The sequence below is a fragment of the Mobula birostris genome, chromosome X (assembly GCF_030028105.1).
Source record: "Mobula birostris isolate sMobBir1 chromosome X, sMobBir1.hap1, whole genome shotgun sequence".
In the NCBI taxonomy this organism is placed as follows: Eukaryota; Metazoa; Chordata; class Chondrichthyes; order Myliobatiformes; family Myliobatidae; genus Mobula; species Mobula birostris.
This window is the reverse complement of record NC_092402.1, coordinates 80,365,673-80,385,354: the sequence shown is the minus strand read 5'-3', so window position 1 is coordinate 80,385,354 and position 19,682 is coordinate 80,365,673. Positions and strand designations below refer to the sequence as shown.

The 19,682-nt window shown below is 38.8% G+C and overlaps 1 protein-coding gene across 2 annotated transcripts in view; it reads right to left on the bottom strand.

Moving 5' to 3' along the window:
* Positions 1-19,682, bottom strand: part of LOC140191768 (sodium channel protein type 4 subunit alpha-like) — a 138,712-nt gene that overhangs the window by 8,367 nt on the left and 110,663 nt on the right. For both annotated transcript variants that reach the window (XM_072249491.1, XM_072249490.1), the window contains exons 17-21: positions 18,652-18,825; positions 16,682-16,804; positions 14,540-14,824; positions 11,435-11,488; positions 273-410 (exon numbers count right to left, since the gene is read on the bottom strand). In XM_072249491.1, coding sequence (XP_072105592.1) covers positions 273-410; positions 11,435-11,488; positions 14,540-14,824; positions 16,682-16,804; positions 18,652-18,825 — 774 coding nt within the window. The remainder of the gene's footprint in view (positions 1-272; positions 411-11,434; positions 11,489-14,539; positions 14,825-16,681; positions 16,805-18,651; positions 18,826-19,682) is intronic.

Here is a 19,682-nt window from a genome sequence, read left to right as displayed (position 1 = left end):
CATTGGTGTATACCACGATTTACCAGCCCTCACCTCTACATCTTTGGAATGTGGGAGACAACTGGAATACCCAGAGGAAACTGACACGGTCAGAGAGAAAATAAAAACTCCTTACAGACAGCAGCAGAATTGGGGCTGTGTCACTGGTGCTACTGTAGCAATACGATAACCCCTACACTAACTTGTTGTCCATCTTATCTATGTACATACTTTGTTCTTTTCTTAACCTTAAGACTCTGGAAATATGAAAATTGTAAAGAAGAGATACTTATCTTTTTCTTTTGTTGGTTAAAGTTGTCAATAATGACACCAATGAAAAGATTGAGGGTGAAGAATGCCCCGAAGATGATGAAGATGACAAAGTACACATACATGTAGAGGTTAATTTCATAGGATGGCTGCTGTTCCATCTACAAAAGGAAATGGCCACTTGTTAACACTTCACAGGATCAAGGTCAACACTGAATTATAGAATTAAAGATTCATTGTCACTGAATTTTTCTTAAAAATGCTACCATTTTCCTTGAAGATGGGAGTATTTTGGACTGTGAGAGAGAGAGAGAGGGAGAGGGAGAGATTTCCAAGAAGCATTACTACTTAGGGTTTCAAATAGAAATCATGAGTGATCAGAGAATTGTGGTACGTAGGGGAAATCTCTGGGGCAGGGGTCTTGAGGAATCTCTGGATGGGAGCCGAGTGTCGGGTCCAGGACAATTGTATGGTTAGGGTCAGATTTAATTCGTGGTATTCAAGGTGATTTTCATGACATCCAAAAATACCTTATAGCCAGTGAAATACCTTTGATGTGAAGTCACTGTTGGATTGCATTAAACACAATTGAAATGAAATATAAGCCTGGAATCCAAGCGCATTAAGAACAGCACTTAAGCAATTCCTGCTAGAACCTTTCTGTACTTAGACCCTTAGCAATGCCTGCTTTTTCATGGCCTTAATTTCAGCTGAAAACAAGATCAAGAAAGTCATCGGCACATTCTAATGCATATTTCATTACATTTTACAATAAAATAATTGTGGTGTTTTAAGCTCTAACTAGGTCCTATTGGGCCAGAAAGACCAGCTGTCATCAGAGACTAATGAGTCAATGGGCTCCTTGTCACACAAGAGAAGTACCTGCATACTCTGTGAATAGACTTATTGAATATTTGGAAGAGCACAAAATGATGATTTTGTAAAACTTAATATCTAATCCTCAACCTTTAGCCAGCAAACTATTTAACAGACAAAAAGTTAAAAAGCATTCATATTTTACGAGGAACAGCAATATATAGTTACATTATATGATGCAGAAAATGCGCTAGGCATACTAGAGGATTTAAGAGATGGGATAAAACACCAGAGCTATATTCATTGCATTCATGTTACCGTTTGACAGATTCAAATTACTACCAACAGAATTATTAATAGGTCACCAAGAACTGGTGGACCTGGGCCAAATTGAAATGGTAGCAATTCTTATGTATCAAGATAGATGTGGAGGCAGCTTGTTGGGAAAAGAACTACTTTTCATTCTGTGGACTGAAATGACCAAAAATTTGAAGCTACAACTTTAGCTCATGTGATGCTAATATCGACACTCTGGTCACATCAATATTTGCTTAGAACTTTATAGGTACAAAATTTGGTTACACAGTCTGCTGGAAGTATGTTGGGTAAGCAGGATATGATGTCAATCAGTGTGTAAAGCTGATTTAAAGCCAGCACTGCCATTTTAAACTTTAAAACTCCATCTAATGTACTCTCTCAATTCTGTCCAGTCATTCAGCCCTAAGGTACCCACTCCATCAGTTTTATTTACAGAAATGTAGGTTATATGCTGTTAATATAGCATTTGTGTGCGTTGCTTGGATTTCCAGCACCTGCAGATTTTCTCTTGTTTGTGTTTATATGGACTGATCAGTTGATTTTTGCTCAAATTGCACAACTATATCTAAAATCTACAGTGAGTGGCGTGGTAAGTGGCGGTAGCCTAATCCTGAATCTAAGACTTCTGCAGAAATTATTTTCTCTCAGTGCATTAGTAGCTATTCCTTTAGGAATGAATCATAAGTGGACATATAGAGTGGAGCAAGCTACTAGAAGATGATGGAAGAAGGAAAGTGGGTGGGAATTCTGCAGAAGGCCATATCCACTTGAGGTATTTGGGGAGAAATTCTCCCAGCTCAGCCTCAATGAACAATTTGTGAAGCACTTGTAATTCAATAAGAACATCTTTACTAAAATTTCCTAGGTTTGCTGAATCTTACAACTTGTCACTGGTAAAATTTCATTCCCGTTTCCAAGAGAGCAGTAAGCAAAGTGAGAATGCGACATTGTAAGTATCTTAGGCTTAATCATGGACTTTACACATGAAGTACTTGATGGCATTGAATGTTTTATCTGTTCTATAGAGAAGTACCATGCAATGCCTTCAGGCACAGCATGTGCAATATTGGCAGAGTGTCGCCTACCTACTATAGATCTTCACAGGAGTCAATACTGAATGTCAAACAACTGAAAAAGATGAGAACAAAGAGGAAGGAACATATATGTGGCCGCTATTTGGTCAAACTGTCCAAGTTTATACAGAAGCTGTAAGGGATGCATTTCATTCCCTCAATACCCAGTTGATGTCTGACCATAGATAGCAGATAACACTACCTAGAAATGCACAACTTCCCAATTGTAGTATTGATGCCTGGACGCTTGACTGCAGCTATGATGCTTCACTGCCAGATTCTCTGTTGTGTGACTTGCATTTGAACTATGATCACTGAGACAGAAGGAATTTTTAATGATGATTTCAGTTTGTAAGTAATGCACAAATTAATAATTATGCTGCAGCAAATCTATTGACATGTTCAAATAATGCCCAATTGCCTGGTCTTCTGTGGAGAAGCCCTGCAATACTGGCTGAGTGCAGGCCAGCCAAAACATCCCATGCCTGCTGCAGGTCTTCACAGTTGCCGAGACTAAATATCGATTAATTGAAAATGATGAGGAGTGAAAAGGAGAAACCTACTTGGCCACATATTTGGTCAGGGTGTCATGACCAGCTCAGATAATTGTGATATTAAACACAAGCATAATCCCCCAATTTTATGAAAATCATATATACCTCTCCCTTCACCTGTCTCCCTCTCTCAAAGGAAATATTGAACCCTTCAAAGATTCTTCCAGCACCACTAGATCGGCTGGGTGAGTGGTGCTGCAACAACATCCTTGCGCTCAACACCACTCCGATCTGATTGTGGACCACAAGAAGGGGAAGTCAGGAGAACATACACCAGTTCTCATTGAAGGGTCAACTGTGGAAAGGGTGAGCAGCTTTCGAGACTCTATACTGGGCTGAACACATTGACATAATTATGAAGAAGGCACATCAGCAGCTGTACTTCTTAGGTGTTTGAGGAGATTTGTTATGTCACCAAAAACTCTAACAAATTTCTACAGATGTACGATGGACAGCACTCTGATTGGTTGCATCACAGCTTGGTGTGGAGCTTCCAGTGCACTGGATTACAAGAGGCTACAGGCTATAGACTCTGCTCCATTATGAAATCAGCCCCCCTACATCTGGAACATGCCCTCTTCTCATTACTATAATCAGGGAGAAGGAAAAGGAGCCCTAAGACTCACACTCAATGATTCAGAAACAGTTTCATCAGACTGTTATCAGATTTCTGATTGGTCCATGAACCTATGAACACTTCCTCACTATTCCTTTTTGGTCCCACTATTTACTTATTTTAGTATGTTTAGTAATTTTGTCTTTGTACTCTGCAGTTGTTGCAAAACAACAAATTTCATGTCATCTAAGCCAGTGACAATAACTCTGATTCCAATTGTGATTTCAATTCCTCCCACTATCTCTCCTTCCTCTGTGACAGTACCCACTTAGCCGCAGTGCAAAGATAAATTCCAATGCAACATATACAGCATGGTGCAAAAGTCTTAGGCATATATGCAGAGCTAGGGTGCCTGTACTGTATTTGTCACCATGGAGTGGAGAGCGAGTTTATAAATCTGACGGGAGCAAAGGATGTTGGGAATAGCGAAGGTGGAGTGCGGGACAGGTGGCAGAACAGAAGTGCTGGGGCAGGGGGTGGCATGGGTGCAGGCACACCCAGCAATTAACACCAGGCAAGGTCATTTGATTCCAAACAATTGATTTATTGATCATTATAGAATGTCTCTCTGGTGCTTCCTGCTCCCTCCCCTCTCCCTTCCCCTTTTCCCAACCATGATTCCCTCTCCCTGCCCCCTTCCCACTCTCAGTCCACAATACAGACCCATATCAGAATCAGGTTTATCATCACTCACATATGTCATGAAATTTGCTTTTTTTTGTGACAGCAGTACAGTGCAATACATAAAATTATTACAGTACTGTGCAAAGGTCTTAAGCACCCTAGCTATATACTGTATATGTGTCTAAGACTTTTGCATAGTACTGTATCCACCAGGCAAGTTTATAAATTGAAGCATGCTATACTGATAAAAAGGTTTATTGCCTGCGTGCATTCCTTTAGTTGCTATTTTTATGTGCCTTTGTTTGCTCACCCTATACAATGTAATCCCCATAGCTATAGCACATTCTCAACAAGCATGGAGAGGGACTAGAAACATAGAAACATAGAAAATAGGTGCAGGAGTAGGCCATTCGGCCCTTCGAGCCTGCACCGCCATTTATTATGATCATGGCTGATCATCCAACTCAGAACCCCGTCCCAGTCTTCCCTCCATACCCCCTGATCCCTGTAGCCACAAGGGCCATATCTAACTCCCTCTTAAATATAGCCAATGAACTGGCCTCAACTGTTTCCTGTGGCAGAGAATTCCACAGATTCACCACTCTCTGTGTGAAGAAGTTTTTCCTAATCTCGGTCCTAAAAGGCTTCCCCTTTATCCTCAAACTGTGACCCCTTATTCTGGACTTCCCCAACATCGGGAACAATCTTCCTGCATCTAGCCTGTCCAATCCCTTTAGGATTTTATACGTTTCAATCAGATCCCCCCTCAATCTTCTAAATTCCAACGAGTACAAGCCCAGTTCATCCAGTCTTTCTTCATATGAAAGTCCTGTCATCCCAGGAAGCAATCTTGTGAACCTCCTTTGTACTCCCTCTATGGCAATGATGTCTTTTCTCAGATTATGGGACCAAAACTGCACACAATACTCCAGGTGTGGTCTCACCAAGTTCTTGTACAACTGCAGTAGTACCTCCCTGCTCCTGTACTCGAATCCTCTTGCTATGAATGCCAGCATACCATTCGTCTTTTTCACTGCCTGCTGTACCTGCATGCCCACTTTCAATGACTGGTGTATAATGACACCCAGGTCTCGTTGCACCTCCCCTTTTCCTAATCGGCCACCATTCAGATAATAATCTGTTTTCCTATTTTTGCCACCAAAGTGGATAACTTCACATTTATCCACATTAAATTGCATCTGCCATGAATTTGCCCACTCACCCAACCTATCCAAGTCACTCTGCATCCTCTTAGCATCCTCCTCACAGCTAACTCCTACTTGAGTTAGATTAATTATTACTTAGGCTGCTGTAAAGAACAACACACATTTCAGACAAACAGTGCTGATTATGATGCCAGCAAATCACCACAGTAAGCCTTTGGGGCGATTAGAACCCGAGTCAGAATCCCATTTCAGAACGAATGAGAGTACGATTAGGTCATTCAACCTTGAGCTTCTTCCACCATTCAATGGGATCACACCTCAGAACCGTTTATGAGCTCTCTCTCCTTTTCCCTTGGTCCCTCTAAAATCCAGAAGTCTATCTACTGAAGACCAATCACTGACAATACAAATACAATCTATCAGTGAGCCTTCATAGAACACCTGTCGATAGAATTTGAAAGATTTGCCAGCTGCTGAGTAAAGATTTCTCCTTATTGAGGCATAGTAGCATAGGAGTGGCGTAGGGGTGGCATAATAGTGTAGTGGTTAGCACAATACTTTACAGTACCAGCAATTAGGGTTCATTTCTGACTGCTGTCTGTAAGGTGTTTGTACGTTCTGCCTGTGATCGTGCGGTGCTTCAGTTTCCTCCCACATTCCAAGGACATACAGATTAGTTAGGGTTAGTAAATTGTGAGCATACTATGTTGGTGTTGGAAGCATAACAACATTTGCAGGCTGCCCTCAGCACATATTCAGACTGTGTTGGTTGTTGGCACAAATGACACATTTCACTGTATGTTTCGATAATATCCGTGGTTAATGCTATGTCCGGTTCAACCAGACATCGAGGCCACTTCACTAGTTGTCAAGGGATTTAACTTCTCAGCTGAGGTCATAGCTTAGAGTTTCTTTCTGCTTTGCTTATCCACCCCTTTTCAAGTTGGCCAGGGAATAATTTTCCTGAACTCTGTTGATAGTAGTCAGTTTCCTCAGCTCATGACCCAAGAATATCCTGTAAGTAACGAGAAAACCTTTGCCTTGCTCTTTGACCTTCAGAGGTCAGGGCTGGAAATTAAACAAGGTGATTTTTTCTGAGTTGCTTCACCAGCACACTTTACAGAGATAAATATTAGAAATTTGAAATAATTATTGCAGCAGGTTCTTCCTGAATAAACAGCATCATTTATTGTTACAATACTTAATTATTATGGTGCAGAAGGAAATCACTCTAACAACTGTCAATCTCAACAGTTCCATTCCTCCTCTTCTTTATTTGACACAACTTATTTTCTCTCACATGCCTATTCACTTTCCTTTGATCTTTCTGTTACCACTTACCAAGGGGCATTTTACAGTTAGGTCTTTGGAATGTGGGAGGAGACTGCAGCATGCAATGGCAGCATAGTCACAGGGAGAACATGCAAACATCAGTCAGAACCAAATCGGGGTCACTAAGCTGTACTAACTGCTGCATATTCCTGACAACAAACAGGGTGTTTCATTGATATCAAATCCATACTACTGTTAAAAACAGATCTTTAAAAGGACTTTTGTGATTATATTAGATGTTATAACAAGGAGGAAATATTCTGCACAGCTGTTCGGTGAAGCTGAGCTACTGTTAGTTTCAGTAATACTGAGTGATCTTAGCACATGCGTTGGTATATTGGATGACACAACAAGAGCCAAAAGCAACAAGAACAAAGTCAAATCTTTCACAAAAACACAAATTCTAACAGGATCAGAAGACTTGGAAACTTTGGCCCAAGAAATACTTTCTCAAGAAATGTGTAGCAGTGCAACTAAAAATATTCTAAATCTAGAATTGTGCAAAACACCATTTTTTAGAGCTTAAGAAAAGTGTATCCTCTAACTTTCTGCTGGGATTTTCTGTAGTGATACAGACATTGCTGTAGTGCAAAACATCCAACTACGGTGAAATGCACACAAATTTTGTGTCCAACTCATTGAATTAAAAAGCAACGACAGTTCTTGATTACACCCAGAACAAAACATTTTTACTAAGCCTTTGGGTGAATGCCACATTCTTTTCCCCAGGTTGGCGTGTCAAGAACGATAGGACATGAGTTAGGTGAGAGGTGAAAGATTTGAAAAGAGACCTGAAGGGCAACTTCTTCACCCAGAGGAAGACCATATATGGAATGAGTTGCCTGAGGAAGCGGTTGTGAACATTAACAACATTTAAAGACATTCAGACACATACATGGATAGGAAGAAAACACATACGAAGAATTTAGAGTGATATGGGCCAAATGTGGGAAAATAGGACTAGCTCAGATGGGCATCTTGGTTTGCATGGACTAATTAGGCCGAAGGTCCTGTTTTGATGCTGTATGACTATTTCCCCTGAGACCAGACTGTTTAAAAGACTATCAGACACACAACATTCTTAGCTCTCTGCAGCCTCACTGTTTACCCTTTGTAGTTCTCACACTTATGATTAAGAATTCCTCGCATCTTTGGTGAATTTTCTTCACTTCAGACCTATTGCTAGTGAGGTCTTGTCTCCACTTTACACTTTTTTTGTTGAATATAATGGAAATGGACCACAGATAGCCAAGATATCACTGCCACTTTCAAAATGAGGCATAATTAAACATTATATTCCGTCTGGGTAGCCTCCAACCTGATGGCATGAACATTGACTTCTCTAACTTCTGTGAATGCCCCACCTCCCCTTCACACCCCATCCATTATTTATTCATTTATTATTATTAATTATAATTTTTTTCTTTCTCTCTCTTTTTCTCCCTCTGTCCCTCTCACTATACTCCTTGCCCATCCTCTGGGCTTCCCCCTCCCCCTTTTCTTTCTCCCTAGGCCTCCCATCCCATGATCCTCTCGTATCCCTTTTGCCAATCACCTGTCCAGCTCTTGGCTCCAACCCTCCCCCTCCTGTCTTCTCCTATTATTTCAGATCTCCCCCTCCCCCTCCCACTTTCAAATCTCTTACTAGCTCTTCTTTCAGTTAGTCCTGATGAAGGGTCTTGGCTCAAAACATTGACTCTTCCTATAGATGCTGCCTGGCCTGCTGCGTTCACCAGCGATTTTTATGTGTGTTGTAGATAAAGTAGTATTTGTGGAGAACAGAAGCAGATTAAATGTTTTGGCCCAATGGTAAGAGTTTAATGTTCCGATTAAAGTTCTTTGATGTTTTCTTACTCCACATTTACAGTCTAACATACAGAACACCTCCAGTACTTTCTGCTTTTAGTTTGTATTTATTCTTGCATTAGTCTTCTATATTCTGTGATTGACATTTATTTACATTAACCATAATCAACTTACAAAACTTTGCAAGGCTGTGAACCATATTAAAACTACTAGGAGCTGTGCCTCCCGTGAATGTTGATCGTAAAGTGCAACAGGTTTGAATAGGAGAATTTCAAGGTCCTTCCTGATTAGCCCATCATGATCAAATGAAAACAGTAATCGTATTCAAACAGCCGGTCATAAAAGTGCACAGAAGGATTTGCCCAAACTTCCCATTATTTTATATTACTTCCTAATTTTCAATAAATTACTTTGTTGTTATTTTTAAGGAAAGAACAAAATGGGAACAAATAAAACCACATACTGAGTATTGTGATTACATTAAGCAGAAGTGGGAGAAATACAAAAATAGAAGTGGCAGGCACATATTTCAAGAGAAATAGGAAGAAACATATTTATAAAATATAGCCAATTCTTGTACATTTAAAGATGGCATCAACTATGAGTGTGACAAAGAAAATAATTGCGAGCACCTGATGACTCTAAACCTCCCACACAATACTTATTTGAAAGCAAGACAGTCCAACAGGAGTGTTTAACTCCTGAACCATGCTTTGGACTACTGCTTCGCTCCACTACTCCAAAGAACAGAGACTTGCCAGGAAATTCAATTACATAGCACTTCTTTCTCAATGTCATGTGATTGATTTTTCCTGGCATGATTCCCAGTAACAGCGATCTCTAGATTGTTTTGTATCACTCCTGGGTCTAAATAGAAATCTAAGAGTCAAACAGCAGAGAAAAAAGCCATTCAGTCAATCACAAGTGCCCAATTACACAAACCCTACACTATTACTATTTCATTCTCTCCACTTTCCCATCAACTCTCCCCAGATTCTACTACTTACTCGCACACTTTGGAGCAATTTGCAGTGGCTGATTAACCTACTAACTCCCAGAGGAAACCCAGGGGACATGTAAACTCCACACAGACAGCCTGTAAGATCAGGATTGAACCCGAGCCTCTGCAGCCCATTTCTACCGGCGGCACAATGGACTGAATTTGGTTGCAAAATGGACACATGGAGATTGCACCCTATGCTGACCAGCACATCTGGGTGCAATCTCCATGTGTTCATTTTGCAACCAAATTCAGACGCTTAGCAGAGAAATAAGTCTTCACAGCACAGCAATGAATCATGATCTCTGTAAGGTAAGTTCTTTCATCACCTCATCATCCGGGTTTCTTCACCACATCAGCTTCACATACCCACTGATAATCATTTCTCCCAAGCTCTAGGTCTGGACATTCTGATCCACCTACCCTTCTAATTATCCCAATTATTCAACAGTCCTAAGTCCAAACCTTCATCTTCACAAGGTCCTTTCAATCCTCCCAACCACTTGTCTTTTAAAGGTTACTCTCCATTCCATAGAGGCTTCAGTCTCCCCCGTTCCTCAGCCAACAAACAAATTAACTGATTGCTACCCTCAGCTGTAGCTTGCCTGCACATAGTTTCTGAAGACTTGTTCTCCCTCCCCTTATTTATCCACAGTATGTCTTGCTTTGCAATAGCAATCAACAGTCCTTGTTAGCCCAACTGATCATCTAAATCACATATTGCTGCAACTAGAAAGAAGGCAAGACAGCAGCTATATTTCATTGAGAGTTTGAGGAGATTTGGTTTGCCACCTAAAACACTAGAAAACTTCTACAGATGTACTGTGGAGAGCATTCTGACTGGCTACATCACCGTCTGGTATGGGGGGTGGGCAAGATGGCTACTGCACAGGATCAAAGTATACAGCAGAGAGATGTAAACAGTCAGCTCCATCATGGGCACTAGCCTCTGAAGTCTTCAAGGAGCGGTGCCTCAGAAAGGTGGCATCCATTATTGAGGACCCCCACCATCCAGGACATGGCCTCTTCTCATTGTTACCACCAGCAAGGAGGTACAGGAGCCTGAAGGCACACACTCAAACATTCAGGAACAGCTTCTTCCCCTCTGTCATCTGATTTCTGAATGGACATTGAACCCATGAACACTACATCACTACTTTTTTATTTCTATTTTTGATCTTCTTATTTTAATCTATTTCATATATATATATATATATATATATATATATATATATATACACACACACATACACATATATACACACACTTACTGTAATTCAGTTTCTTGTTCTAAATTTATCATGTAATGCATTGAACTGCTGCTGCAGAGTTAACAAATTACAAAAAAAATCATCTGAGTGAAATGACCCAGAATCTGATTTAGTTTTTGTGGGGTTTTGAAATTGGACTTGATATCACTTCTACAATTAGGTAATATCCCAAACATCCTACTGATTCTTTGGATAGTCACCAATCAACAGTTCAATTTTGAATAATTTGTAGAAAATTAGATAGGCAAATAACATCTAGAAATTATATCAACTTATTAATCACAACTATCCTGAAGGCAATACTGTGAAAATTCAACAAAAAGATATACATTAGTGAATTGATATTCCAATATTTACAGCTTTAGGATTTAAAGATAATATTTTGCTTCTTGGCAATCCATTTGTCAAAGGAAGTAAGTCCATTAACAACACAGAAACACATGTAGAGTATAAGAAAAGGTGTGGCAGGAAAGCCATCATACTTCCGCACATTACCTTTAATGTGTGAGGTTTATGCCATTAAGACCATCCAAGCACAATTAAATACCAGATTTATTTAGGCTAATGAATATTTCAAATGAATGGTTTTAACTGAGAGCATCTACTCACCTCACGGGAGTCAACAGCTGCATACATTATGTCCATCCACCCTTTAAACGTTGCCTTTTGGGAACAAAATTAAGAGACCATGAACAACATTAGCTAGAAAACATTTTTTTTCACGTGATTAATGAATTTTAATACTACTTCTAAATAGCTACTTTAAAATATAATTAATCTCCACATTCGATTAGAATGCCCTGTATAATGTGGCAAATTGATGTATATTGTTAAGTCCACATGATGTTTATAATTATTCAGAATGCAGATAACAATAAATCAAAGAAATACTGTATTTGGAAATTAATAAGAACAAAAGAAATTTATAACAAGATAGAGGAGTTAATGGATTTGTGGCTGCATTGTGAAATCTGAGGCCTACAGTTCCAGACCTTCAGTTGAAGCCATCTAGTCTAAAAGATTCGTCCCTTTGTATTCTTCCATTAAAACACCTTTTTTTCCAATTCCATTCTATGTGTGTTATCAGAACATTAGTGTCCCATTATTATATGGCTTTACTGGTAACTTTATAATTAATAACTGTTGGCACCATTTAAATCGCAAGAAAATGAATCTCAGGGTTGTATATAGTGATATATATGTACTTTGATATTTACATTGAACTTTTGAACTGTATTTCTTGCTTAGTTTGCTATCAGTAACTGCATTTCCATCATTTCTAAGCAGGCACTAGGAATAACAGTTGTTCCTGGAAACTAGGAAAAGAGAATTAGGAAAAACTGTTCTCATGTTTTTGATTAGTTGTTTTTAATAAATTAGTTTTTTAAAATCCTTTTTGCCACTTTATATCACTGTTTACTCAAGATACATTGCTTAGGTGCAGTTTTGAACAAAACTCTGACAACAATTTATTGGACGAGTAGATGAAAGAGCTTCCTTTGAGACTATCAGTCTGTTCCCCCCGTTGTTGCAACTTGTTTCCAGCAATTTTTACTCCTATTTCTGCATTGTTCTATGAATACAGTGTTTCCTGCTCAGAAGCATATTTAAACCAATATTTCTTAAATTATTGAAGGACACATTTGCTATTTAAAGTGTAAATCTTTGCTCTTCCTAAAAGTGTTTCAATTCTTCTATCACATTTAAGTTGTTAATAATCCACCAGGCTTGGCTTGCTTGCAATTTAACTCTCAAGGTGACATCTATTGATTCATTTGTTTTGGTTCTCTGATCTAGGACTTTTGGGTAGTTGGTTTAGACTGGAGGGAACAGTCAAATGGACAATATGCTATATCCCCAATCCGAATGATTCTTTTTAGGTTACCCTCATCTTGACTAATCCCTGCTTAACCCCTTGCAGTCTGACCTGATCTTTGACTCAAAATCTCATGCCAGACCCTTTCCATTGCAATACATGTACCTGGAACCAGATCTACCAGATGTTCCTTGTATGCTGTGCTCTGGCCTGAGGCCTCATCTACTATTGGGCTTTCCTGCAAATGTCCATGGAGAGAACATCTGTTAGCTCACTTCATCTCAACAAATTAACATGCCTTTTCAGGTGCGAAATTAATTCTATGCCCCAGATGCAGACTGAGGAGATTGGAGATACTAAACTGAGGCACACAAGTGAATAGGCCATTTGGACCTTCAAGCCATGCCACCTGGAACCCCTGATTTAACCCTAGCCTAATCACGTGATAATTGGCAATGACAAATTAACCTACTAACCAGTACGTCTTCGGACTGTGGGAGGAACCAGAGCATTTCTTGGGGAAACCCATGCATTCCACAGGAAGGACATACTGTACATATCCTTACAGAAGATGCCAGACTTGAACTCCAAATGTCCCGAACTGTAATAGCGTCGCACTAACCACTACACTACCATGGTGCCCACAGTAGATAGTGGCAGAATTTGTATTGGTGTAATTACATAATCAATTGCAATTAGAAATGTAGGCAGTAAACTTTGTAACACTACATTCACAGAAGAGCTCACAGATCCTTTAATATATCTTACAAAATTAGGAAAAACCAGGAAACCTAACAATGAGGAGGAACCCATCGCTACTGTCTGTCTTCCTTATACATTTCCATGGTTTCTGGAAGGATTACCAGGGTCCTGAAGAAATACTGGATTAATGCCATCCACAAACCCATCAAGAAGCTCAAATCACAGCTTATGGCGGTCAAAGATGACCTGGGACTCAGGACGGCTGGTGTTTACAAGATTTCTCATTAAAGCAGAGCAGCGTATATCAGTGAGATGGGGAGAATGATGGAAACCCTCATCAAGGAGCACAGGTGTATCTGTTTGGGTTGCCCAGAGAAATTGGCAGTAGCAGGACATTGCACTTGCAATGGCCATAGAGTGACTTTGGCACAAAACTACTGTGCCATGGCATTGGCTTTTGGGACTGCCTGATGAAGGAAGCCATTGAAATAAAATTACAGAAAAAGAATTTTAACAAAGAGGAAGGTCTCACTCTAAGTAAGAACTGGAATTCGATTGTAAACAAATTAGGACAGTGGAAACCCGATTGGATGAAAACTAACCAGTCAGGAGGGATGGACAATGGGGGTATAAATACTACTGGACTAGACATGCCCAGGCATCATCCCTGATGAAGGTGCCAGATTTTGTCATCAAAACGTCAGTTAATATCATACCAGTACCGGGTTAGGAACCTGAGAAGAATTAGATTCTGCTCAACGGTAGTGGTAATACCGTTAAGTTCACGATAACAGAATTATTGATTGTTGGTTTCAAAATAAATGATGTCATTACAATGTTAATTGAGAGTCATTTTCAATGGTGAATCGAACTCTAATATATTACACTTGTTGAATAAGGATTTTAGAATATATAAGAAACTATGTTACTAATCAAATAGGCAATATTACTAATTGAAGTTAAGACTCAAGATAGTAAAGCTTGGCAGGATTATTCTCAAGAAAAGATTTACTCAACTAAATCCACTGTTCACTCTGTTTTCACACAAAAGTGCTTCTCAAGAAATGACAGAAAGCATGAATGTTAGTTTTATTTCTGTATGCTTTCATTGAAGACACTGAGGCCAAACTACCACCCTAACTGAAAGTAGTTACTTGCACAATTGTTCAAATAAGTGAATGTGTATTTTCACTTACCACCTGCAGTAAGGATAAATACCCTTGACCAACATTGTCAAAGTTGACCTTCAAATTGACCCATCGCACTTCATCGGGCATCATTGAAATGTAATTTTCACAATCGGTTTTGTTATTTATTTCTTCAATGGGAAAGATTTCAGAATCTGTGGTATTTATACACTTGTAAAACTTTCCAGCAAACAAATTCACTCCCATTATACTGAAAATCAGCCAGAAGATAAGACAGACTAACAGAACATTCATGATGGATGGGATAGCGCCAACCAATGCATTGACAACCACCTATAAAAATAAATGCAAACAGTAAGTGCCACGGTTTACAAAGTATGCCGACCCAGATGTGCATCCATGAAGAGGCTTGCTTACTATTTTCCTATTGCATGGTATTACATAATATTTACATTAGAGAAACAGGCCAACATTTTCATGTGATCCACATTTAATTCATTTCATCTAATCAATATTTCCTTTCTCCTAGAGGTGCTTACCTAGTTTTTCCTTACATTCATCTGCATTACTCACCTCACTTCTCCACATGATTATTAGCTACACATTCTAACCAAATTTTGTATAAACAAATTACTCCTGAATTTCTTATTGAATTCATCAGTGACTATGTCATATTTATCACTTCTGGTTTTCAGCTCCTCACCAATGGAAGCATTTCTTCTGCATCTCTTGCATCTTATCAAAACACAACTTAATTTTAAAGAACTTCATCAGATCCCTCTTGCCTCCCTTCTTCAGGAAAAATTAATCTTCGCATCACTTGGTGGTAATAATCTCTTGGTTTATTTTATTTATAAATCTTCTTAGACCAGTACTTATAAACCCTTTGTATAATATGACATCCTGAGCTGTGTATGTTAGTTTGTCTGATTTGAGTAAATTTCATTTCTTTGGTTCTGAATTCTATTCCACTGAGAATGATTCCTGTGTCTTGAATTGTTTTCTTTTGATAACAATTTAAGAAAGATTATAGACCCATGATATTCCAATTTATTTTTATAATCCTAAGGCACATTTGGCAGAACTTGCAGCTTTTTGCTGAATGTTTTTGGTTGGCTATTTATGATAAACAAGAATCCCCTTTTTATTTCCATTTAGTGGTTGTAAATGGGAAGGGCAGTTTTGACGTTGACTGACCAATCTATATCAATAGCTTTTCACCCAGGCAGCATGTGAAAAATCTACATCTCCAAGAATCTTTGGATATTTCGATCTCAACTGATTACCTTCTATCTTGGACAGTAGACACTAGTATAGATAATGACAGCACCTAATTCACTGGGAGTGATGGGCAGTGACTGATGCCGTACATGAATGGGAATTCTCCCATCAGCACTAACCAGTCTGCACATTGCCTGACCATGGCAAACCCTTGCCAAATTCTCCATGCTTTCTGTTTCCAGGCTCATTCTTTGTCCCTATAAATCTTATTTCCTCATAAGATATTTTGCTGTCAACTTTAACATCATTTACCCTCCTCTGCCCTCTAAGCTTCCACAGAACCTTTACTCCAGTCCATTTAGCATCAGTGCTGCTCAACACCTGTCCCTCTTCATCCATCCCAATCTTCCTTGCTACAATCCTGCCCTTTCCCTTCAATGAACTTCCTGCTAGAGTAGCATTCATCAAGTGTGAAACTGCTCAGTTTCACATCTTCACCCCAGAGCTAAGATCACCCCAAGTACAATTATCAATTATTGAATAAGTGACTGTTTGGAGACTGAGCTCCAGGTCATTATTGACTCTTCTATTGACTTATACAAAATGATGGAATTTAAGAGCCTTCTAACAAGTGTACAACTACAGCCTCAGTCAAACTATGGAAAAGAAAGGGCTTTATATATCTCAGGAATCACCTCACAATAAAGGCAGGCATCAAAAATGAAACTTACCATCACCTGCAGTCTACCAGCACAATGTTTGACCAAAAAGATATACAAAGAATTAAGATAACTCTTGAAATGGACTTTCTATTTAGAAGTTTTTAAGCAGTAAATACCAAAAAAGGTTCATCAGTTTGGTTTAGCATTATCCACTGTTTCTTTCCAAATAATGTGAAGCAAAACAGGGACGATTTTGCAGAAATGCTGAATAAAAAATATTGCTTGAATAGAATGGTGATCAACTTACCCGCATTCCCTCAAACCGAGACAAAGCTCTTAGGGGTCTCAGGGCTCTCAGGGTCCGGAGAGACTTGATGGGTCCTAATTCATCATAGCCAAGGATCTTTGCTGTCAAGCTGATCAAAGACACCTTAAATGTTGAAAGAGAAAGAAATTAGAAGTTATCCTTAAAGTCTGTACAGCATAAAATTAATTTGTAACTTTCATAAAATAATATTGAAAGAAGACCTCTGGATATCAAATGAAACTTTACTTGCAGACATTTCATTAATATTTCACTGACTATAGTAAGTATTATCTCTTGTACTGAAATATATCATGTAAAAGAATTAGAGACATAGAAAACCTACAACACAATACAGGCCCTTCAGCCCACAAAGCTGTGCCAAACATGTACTTACTTTAGGAATTACCTAGGGTTACCCATAGCCCTATATTTTCCTAAGCTCCATTTACCAACTGCAACTATGAAAGAATAATTTCTATCAGTACTGGGCAGATCATACTGAAACACTACTGACATCATTCATTATCTGTCAATTCCTTGGGATATCTTGCAAGGTTCTCTGCCAATGTTTTCTTTTGAAAATTATGACAATCATGTACAAGTTTGACAAACTGCCATGGTATTTTTACCTCAAAATAAGTATCTCATCAATTTTCCTGTTGAGATTTGAATGAAGATCACTAATACTTTTATTTTGGGGCATATTTTGTGCTGGTGCAAGATGCGTGAGTTTTGACCAAAGGAAAAAATGGCTGCAGTTGCTTAGCACTTAGTGCAAGGGTATTTATTAGGTGCATGAAAAATCAAACTTATAGGAATTAGTGAAAAGAAAACTGCCAATATTTAGGAAAAGGTAACTACTGGAAAACACAATAATAGCTCCATACTACTTTCGTCCAGTGTGAATCTCTCTCCCCCTCTCCCCTTACCTCCCTTCCCCTTCCTCTCCCTCCCCATTTATTAGGCACCAAGACACACCATCGTTAATTACCCACAAAGTTAAGACAAAACTGCACATGAATTAGAATATGATGCACCCCACAATGCAGTTACAATCAGATTACAAAATAAATAGAAGTATCTACCTTAAATACAACATACAATCAATATTATACACAGTCACAAATCTCTATGACTAAAGAATTGGAGTATTCCACTGTGTATGGCGGGAAAGGCACCATGAAGCCATCTCAAGCACACCAGCTGGGTTTAGGACCCATTATGAGAATATACTGGGGAAGACACTGAAGCGCGTACACTCAGCGCAATCACATGGCAATGTTTGTGTGTGTGTGTGTGTGTGTGTGTGTGTAACGAGTGCATTTACTGAGCAATCTCTGTTACAAATGGCCTACACAATTAAATTTCTCACAAAAATAAATCTCTTTTACTTCTCTAAGGAGGCCTGATTCGCTCAATGGTATCCTTTCTGAGTATACCCCATTATCTTTAAATGGATTTAACAGTAACAATTGAAGATACTCCATAGTGTGAATCAACTGTCTAAAACTTTATCCTTGTTTGGTTACTCTATAATACACCATTAAATATTATCAGTGTATTGTAGACTACTTCCGAAATTTGATTCCATTGACTTGAACAGAATCAGATTTCGGAAGTGGAACACAATGTATTGCTGCTTTAAATAGTGTGTTTAGTGCTACTAGCTGGGGATAAGTTTCAGGGTCTTTTGTATGTACTCAGATTTTGGCAAGGACCCAAATTATTGGGCAACAGTTGGGAGTCTATCAATTTTCCTGATCATCACTGTTATTCCTATATTCACCCCAAATTGATCTGTGATATTGTCTGTATGGGTAAGCACCTGTGAAAGTAATCAAACCCAATTAAAATAAGACAAAGTTATTGTTAAATGTCAAGGCTAATGTTTTTGTATAAATTAATTTGGGTTTTAATATTTCTTTTGCCTTGTAATTTATTGTTTCTTGATTTTTTTTTGCCATACTTACATCAACGATCAAGAAGTCTAGCCAACACCATGCATTGGTGAAGTAAGTCTTAAATCCATAAGCAACCCACTTGAGTAACATTTCCACAACAAAGATATATGTAAATACTTGGTCAGCATATTCAAGCAATATCTTAATTATCTTCCTGTTTTCTATGTAAATGTCTTCAAAAGCCTGTAAGTAAATTTAGAATTTAGACCTTTGTACATAAGGAGATAAATTAAGACATTCTAGCACAGTTTTATCGAAATAATAATGTGTTGTCGAAACTGCATGGAGTGCTTACGTCATCATTTCATCTTCACCAGGGAAATGCTGACACTATGCATCCCCTGAACTATGGGAGTATTGGCACTTAAAATTGTCAGCACTTTAACAGATTATTGCCAAGAAATTTGATGGTTAGTACAGTGCTATGCAATTAAAAATTAATTTAGCTCAGAGTAAATTGTATTTGCGACCAGTTGCGGGTCAAATCATGCTAGTAGTGAAACCTGATCAGGCACCTTCATCAATCAATCAGCCTTATGACTGACTTCTACTTCAGGCAAATATGTGATGGTGTCTTTTTCCCATGTAAGCTTCATTTGAAGTGCTAACTGGGAACACTGCAGGTATTTGAAAGATGTATTTAACTATTTACGCTCCTCTACTATCCCAACCCACAGTTAGTAGCCTCCCGCAACACCTACTCTCCTGTCTTCCTGATCAATGCCTCCTTCCACTCCCATTTCTAAGAACCCCCATCACAACTCCACCTCATCATAATGATTTTATTCTCATTTCTGAGACCACACCTTCTGGCCTCCAAAAACCCTGCCCTGCTGGTAGATGACCATCTCTCTTCCAAGTCTGCCTGATATAGATCTCCATGTCCAGCCTAATCCTAACCCACCCATCTATGTACAGTGCTACTAAACCAAAATACAAAGACTGTGATTCTACTTCCTATCCAAACATTTTTTTCTTTATTAATTCATGGTCTGTGCCTGCCACAGGGAAGACCATCCTAAACTCCTTGTTCTTGCAAA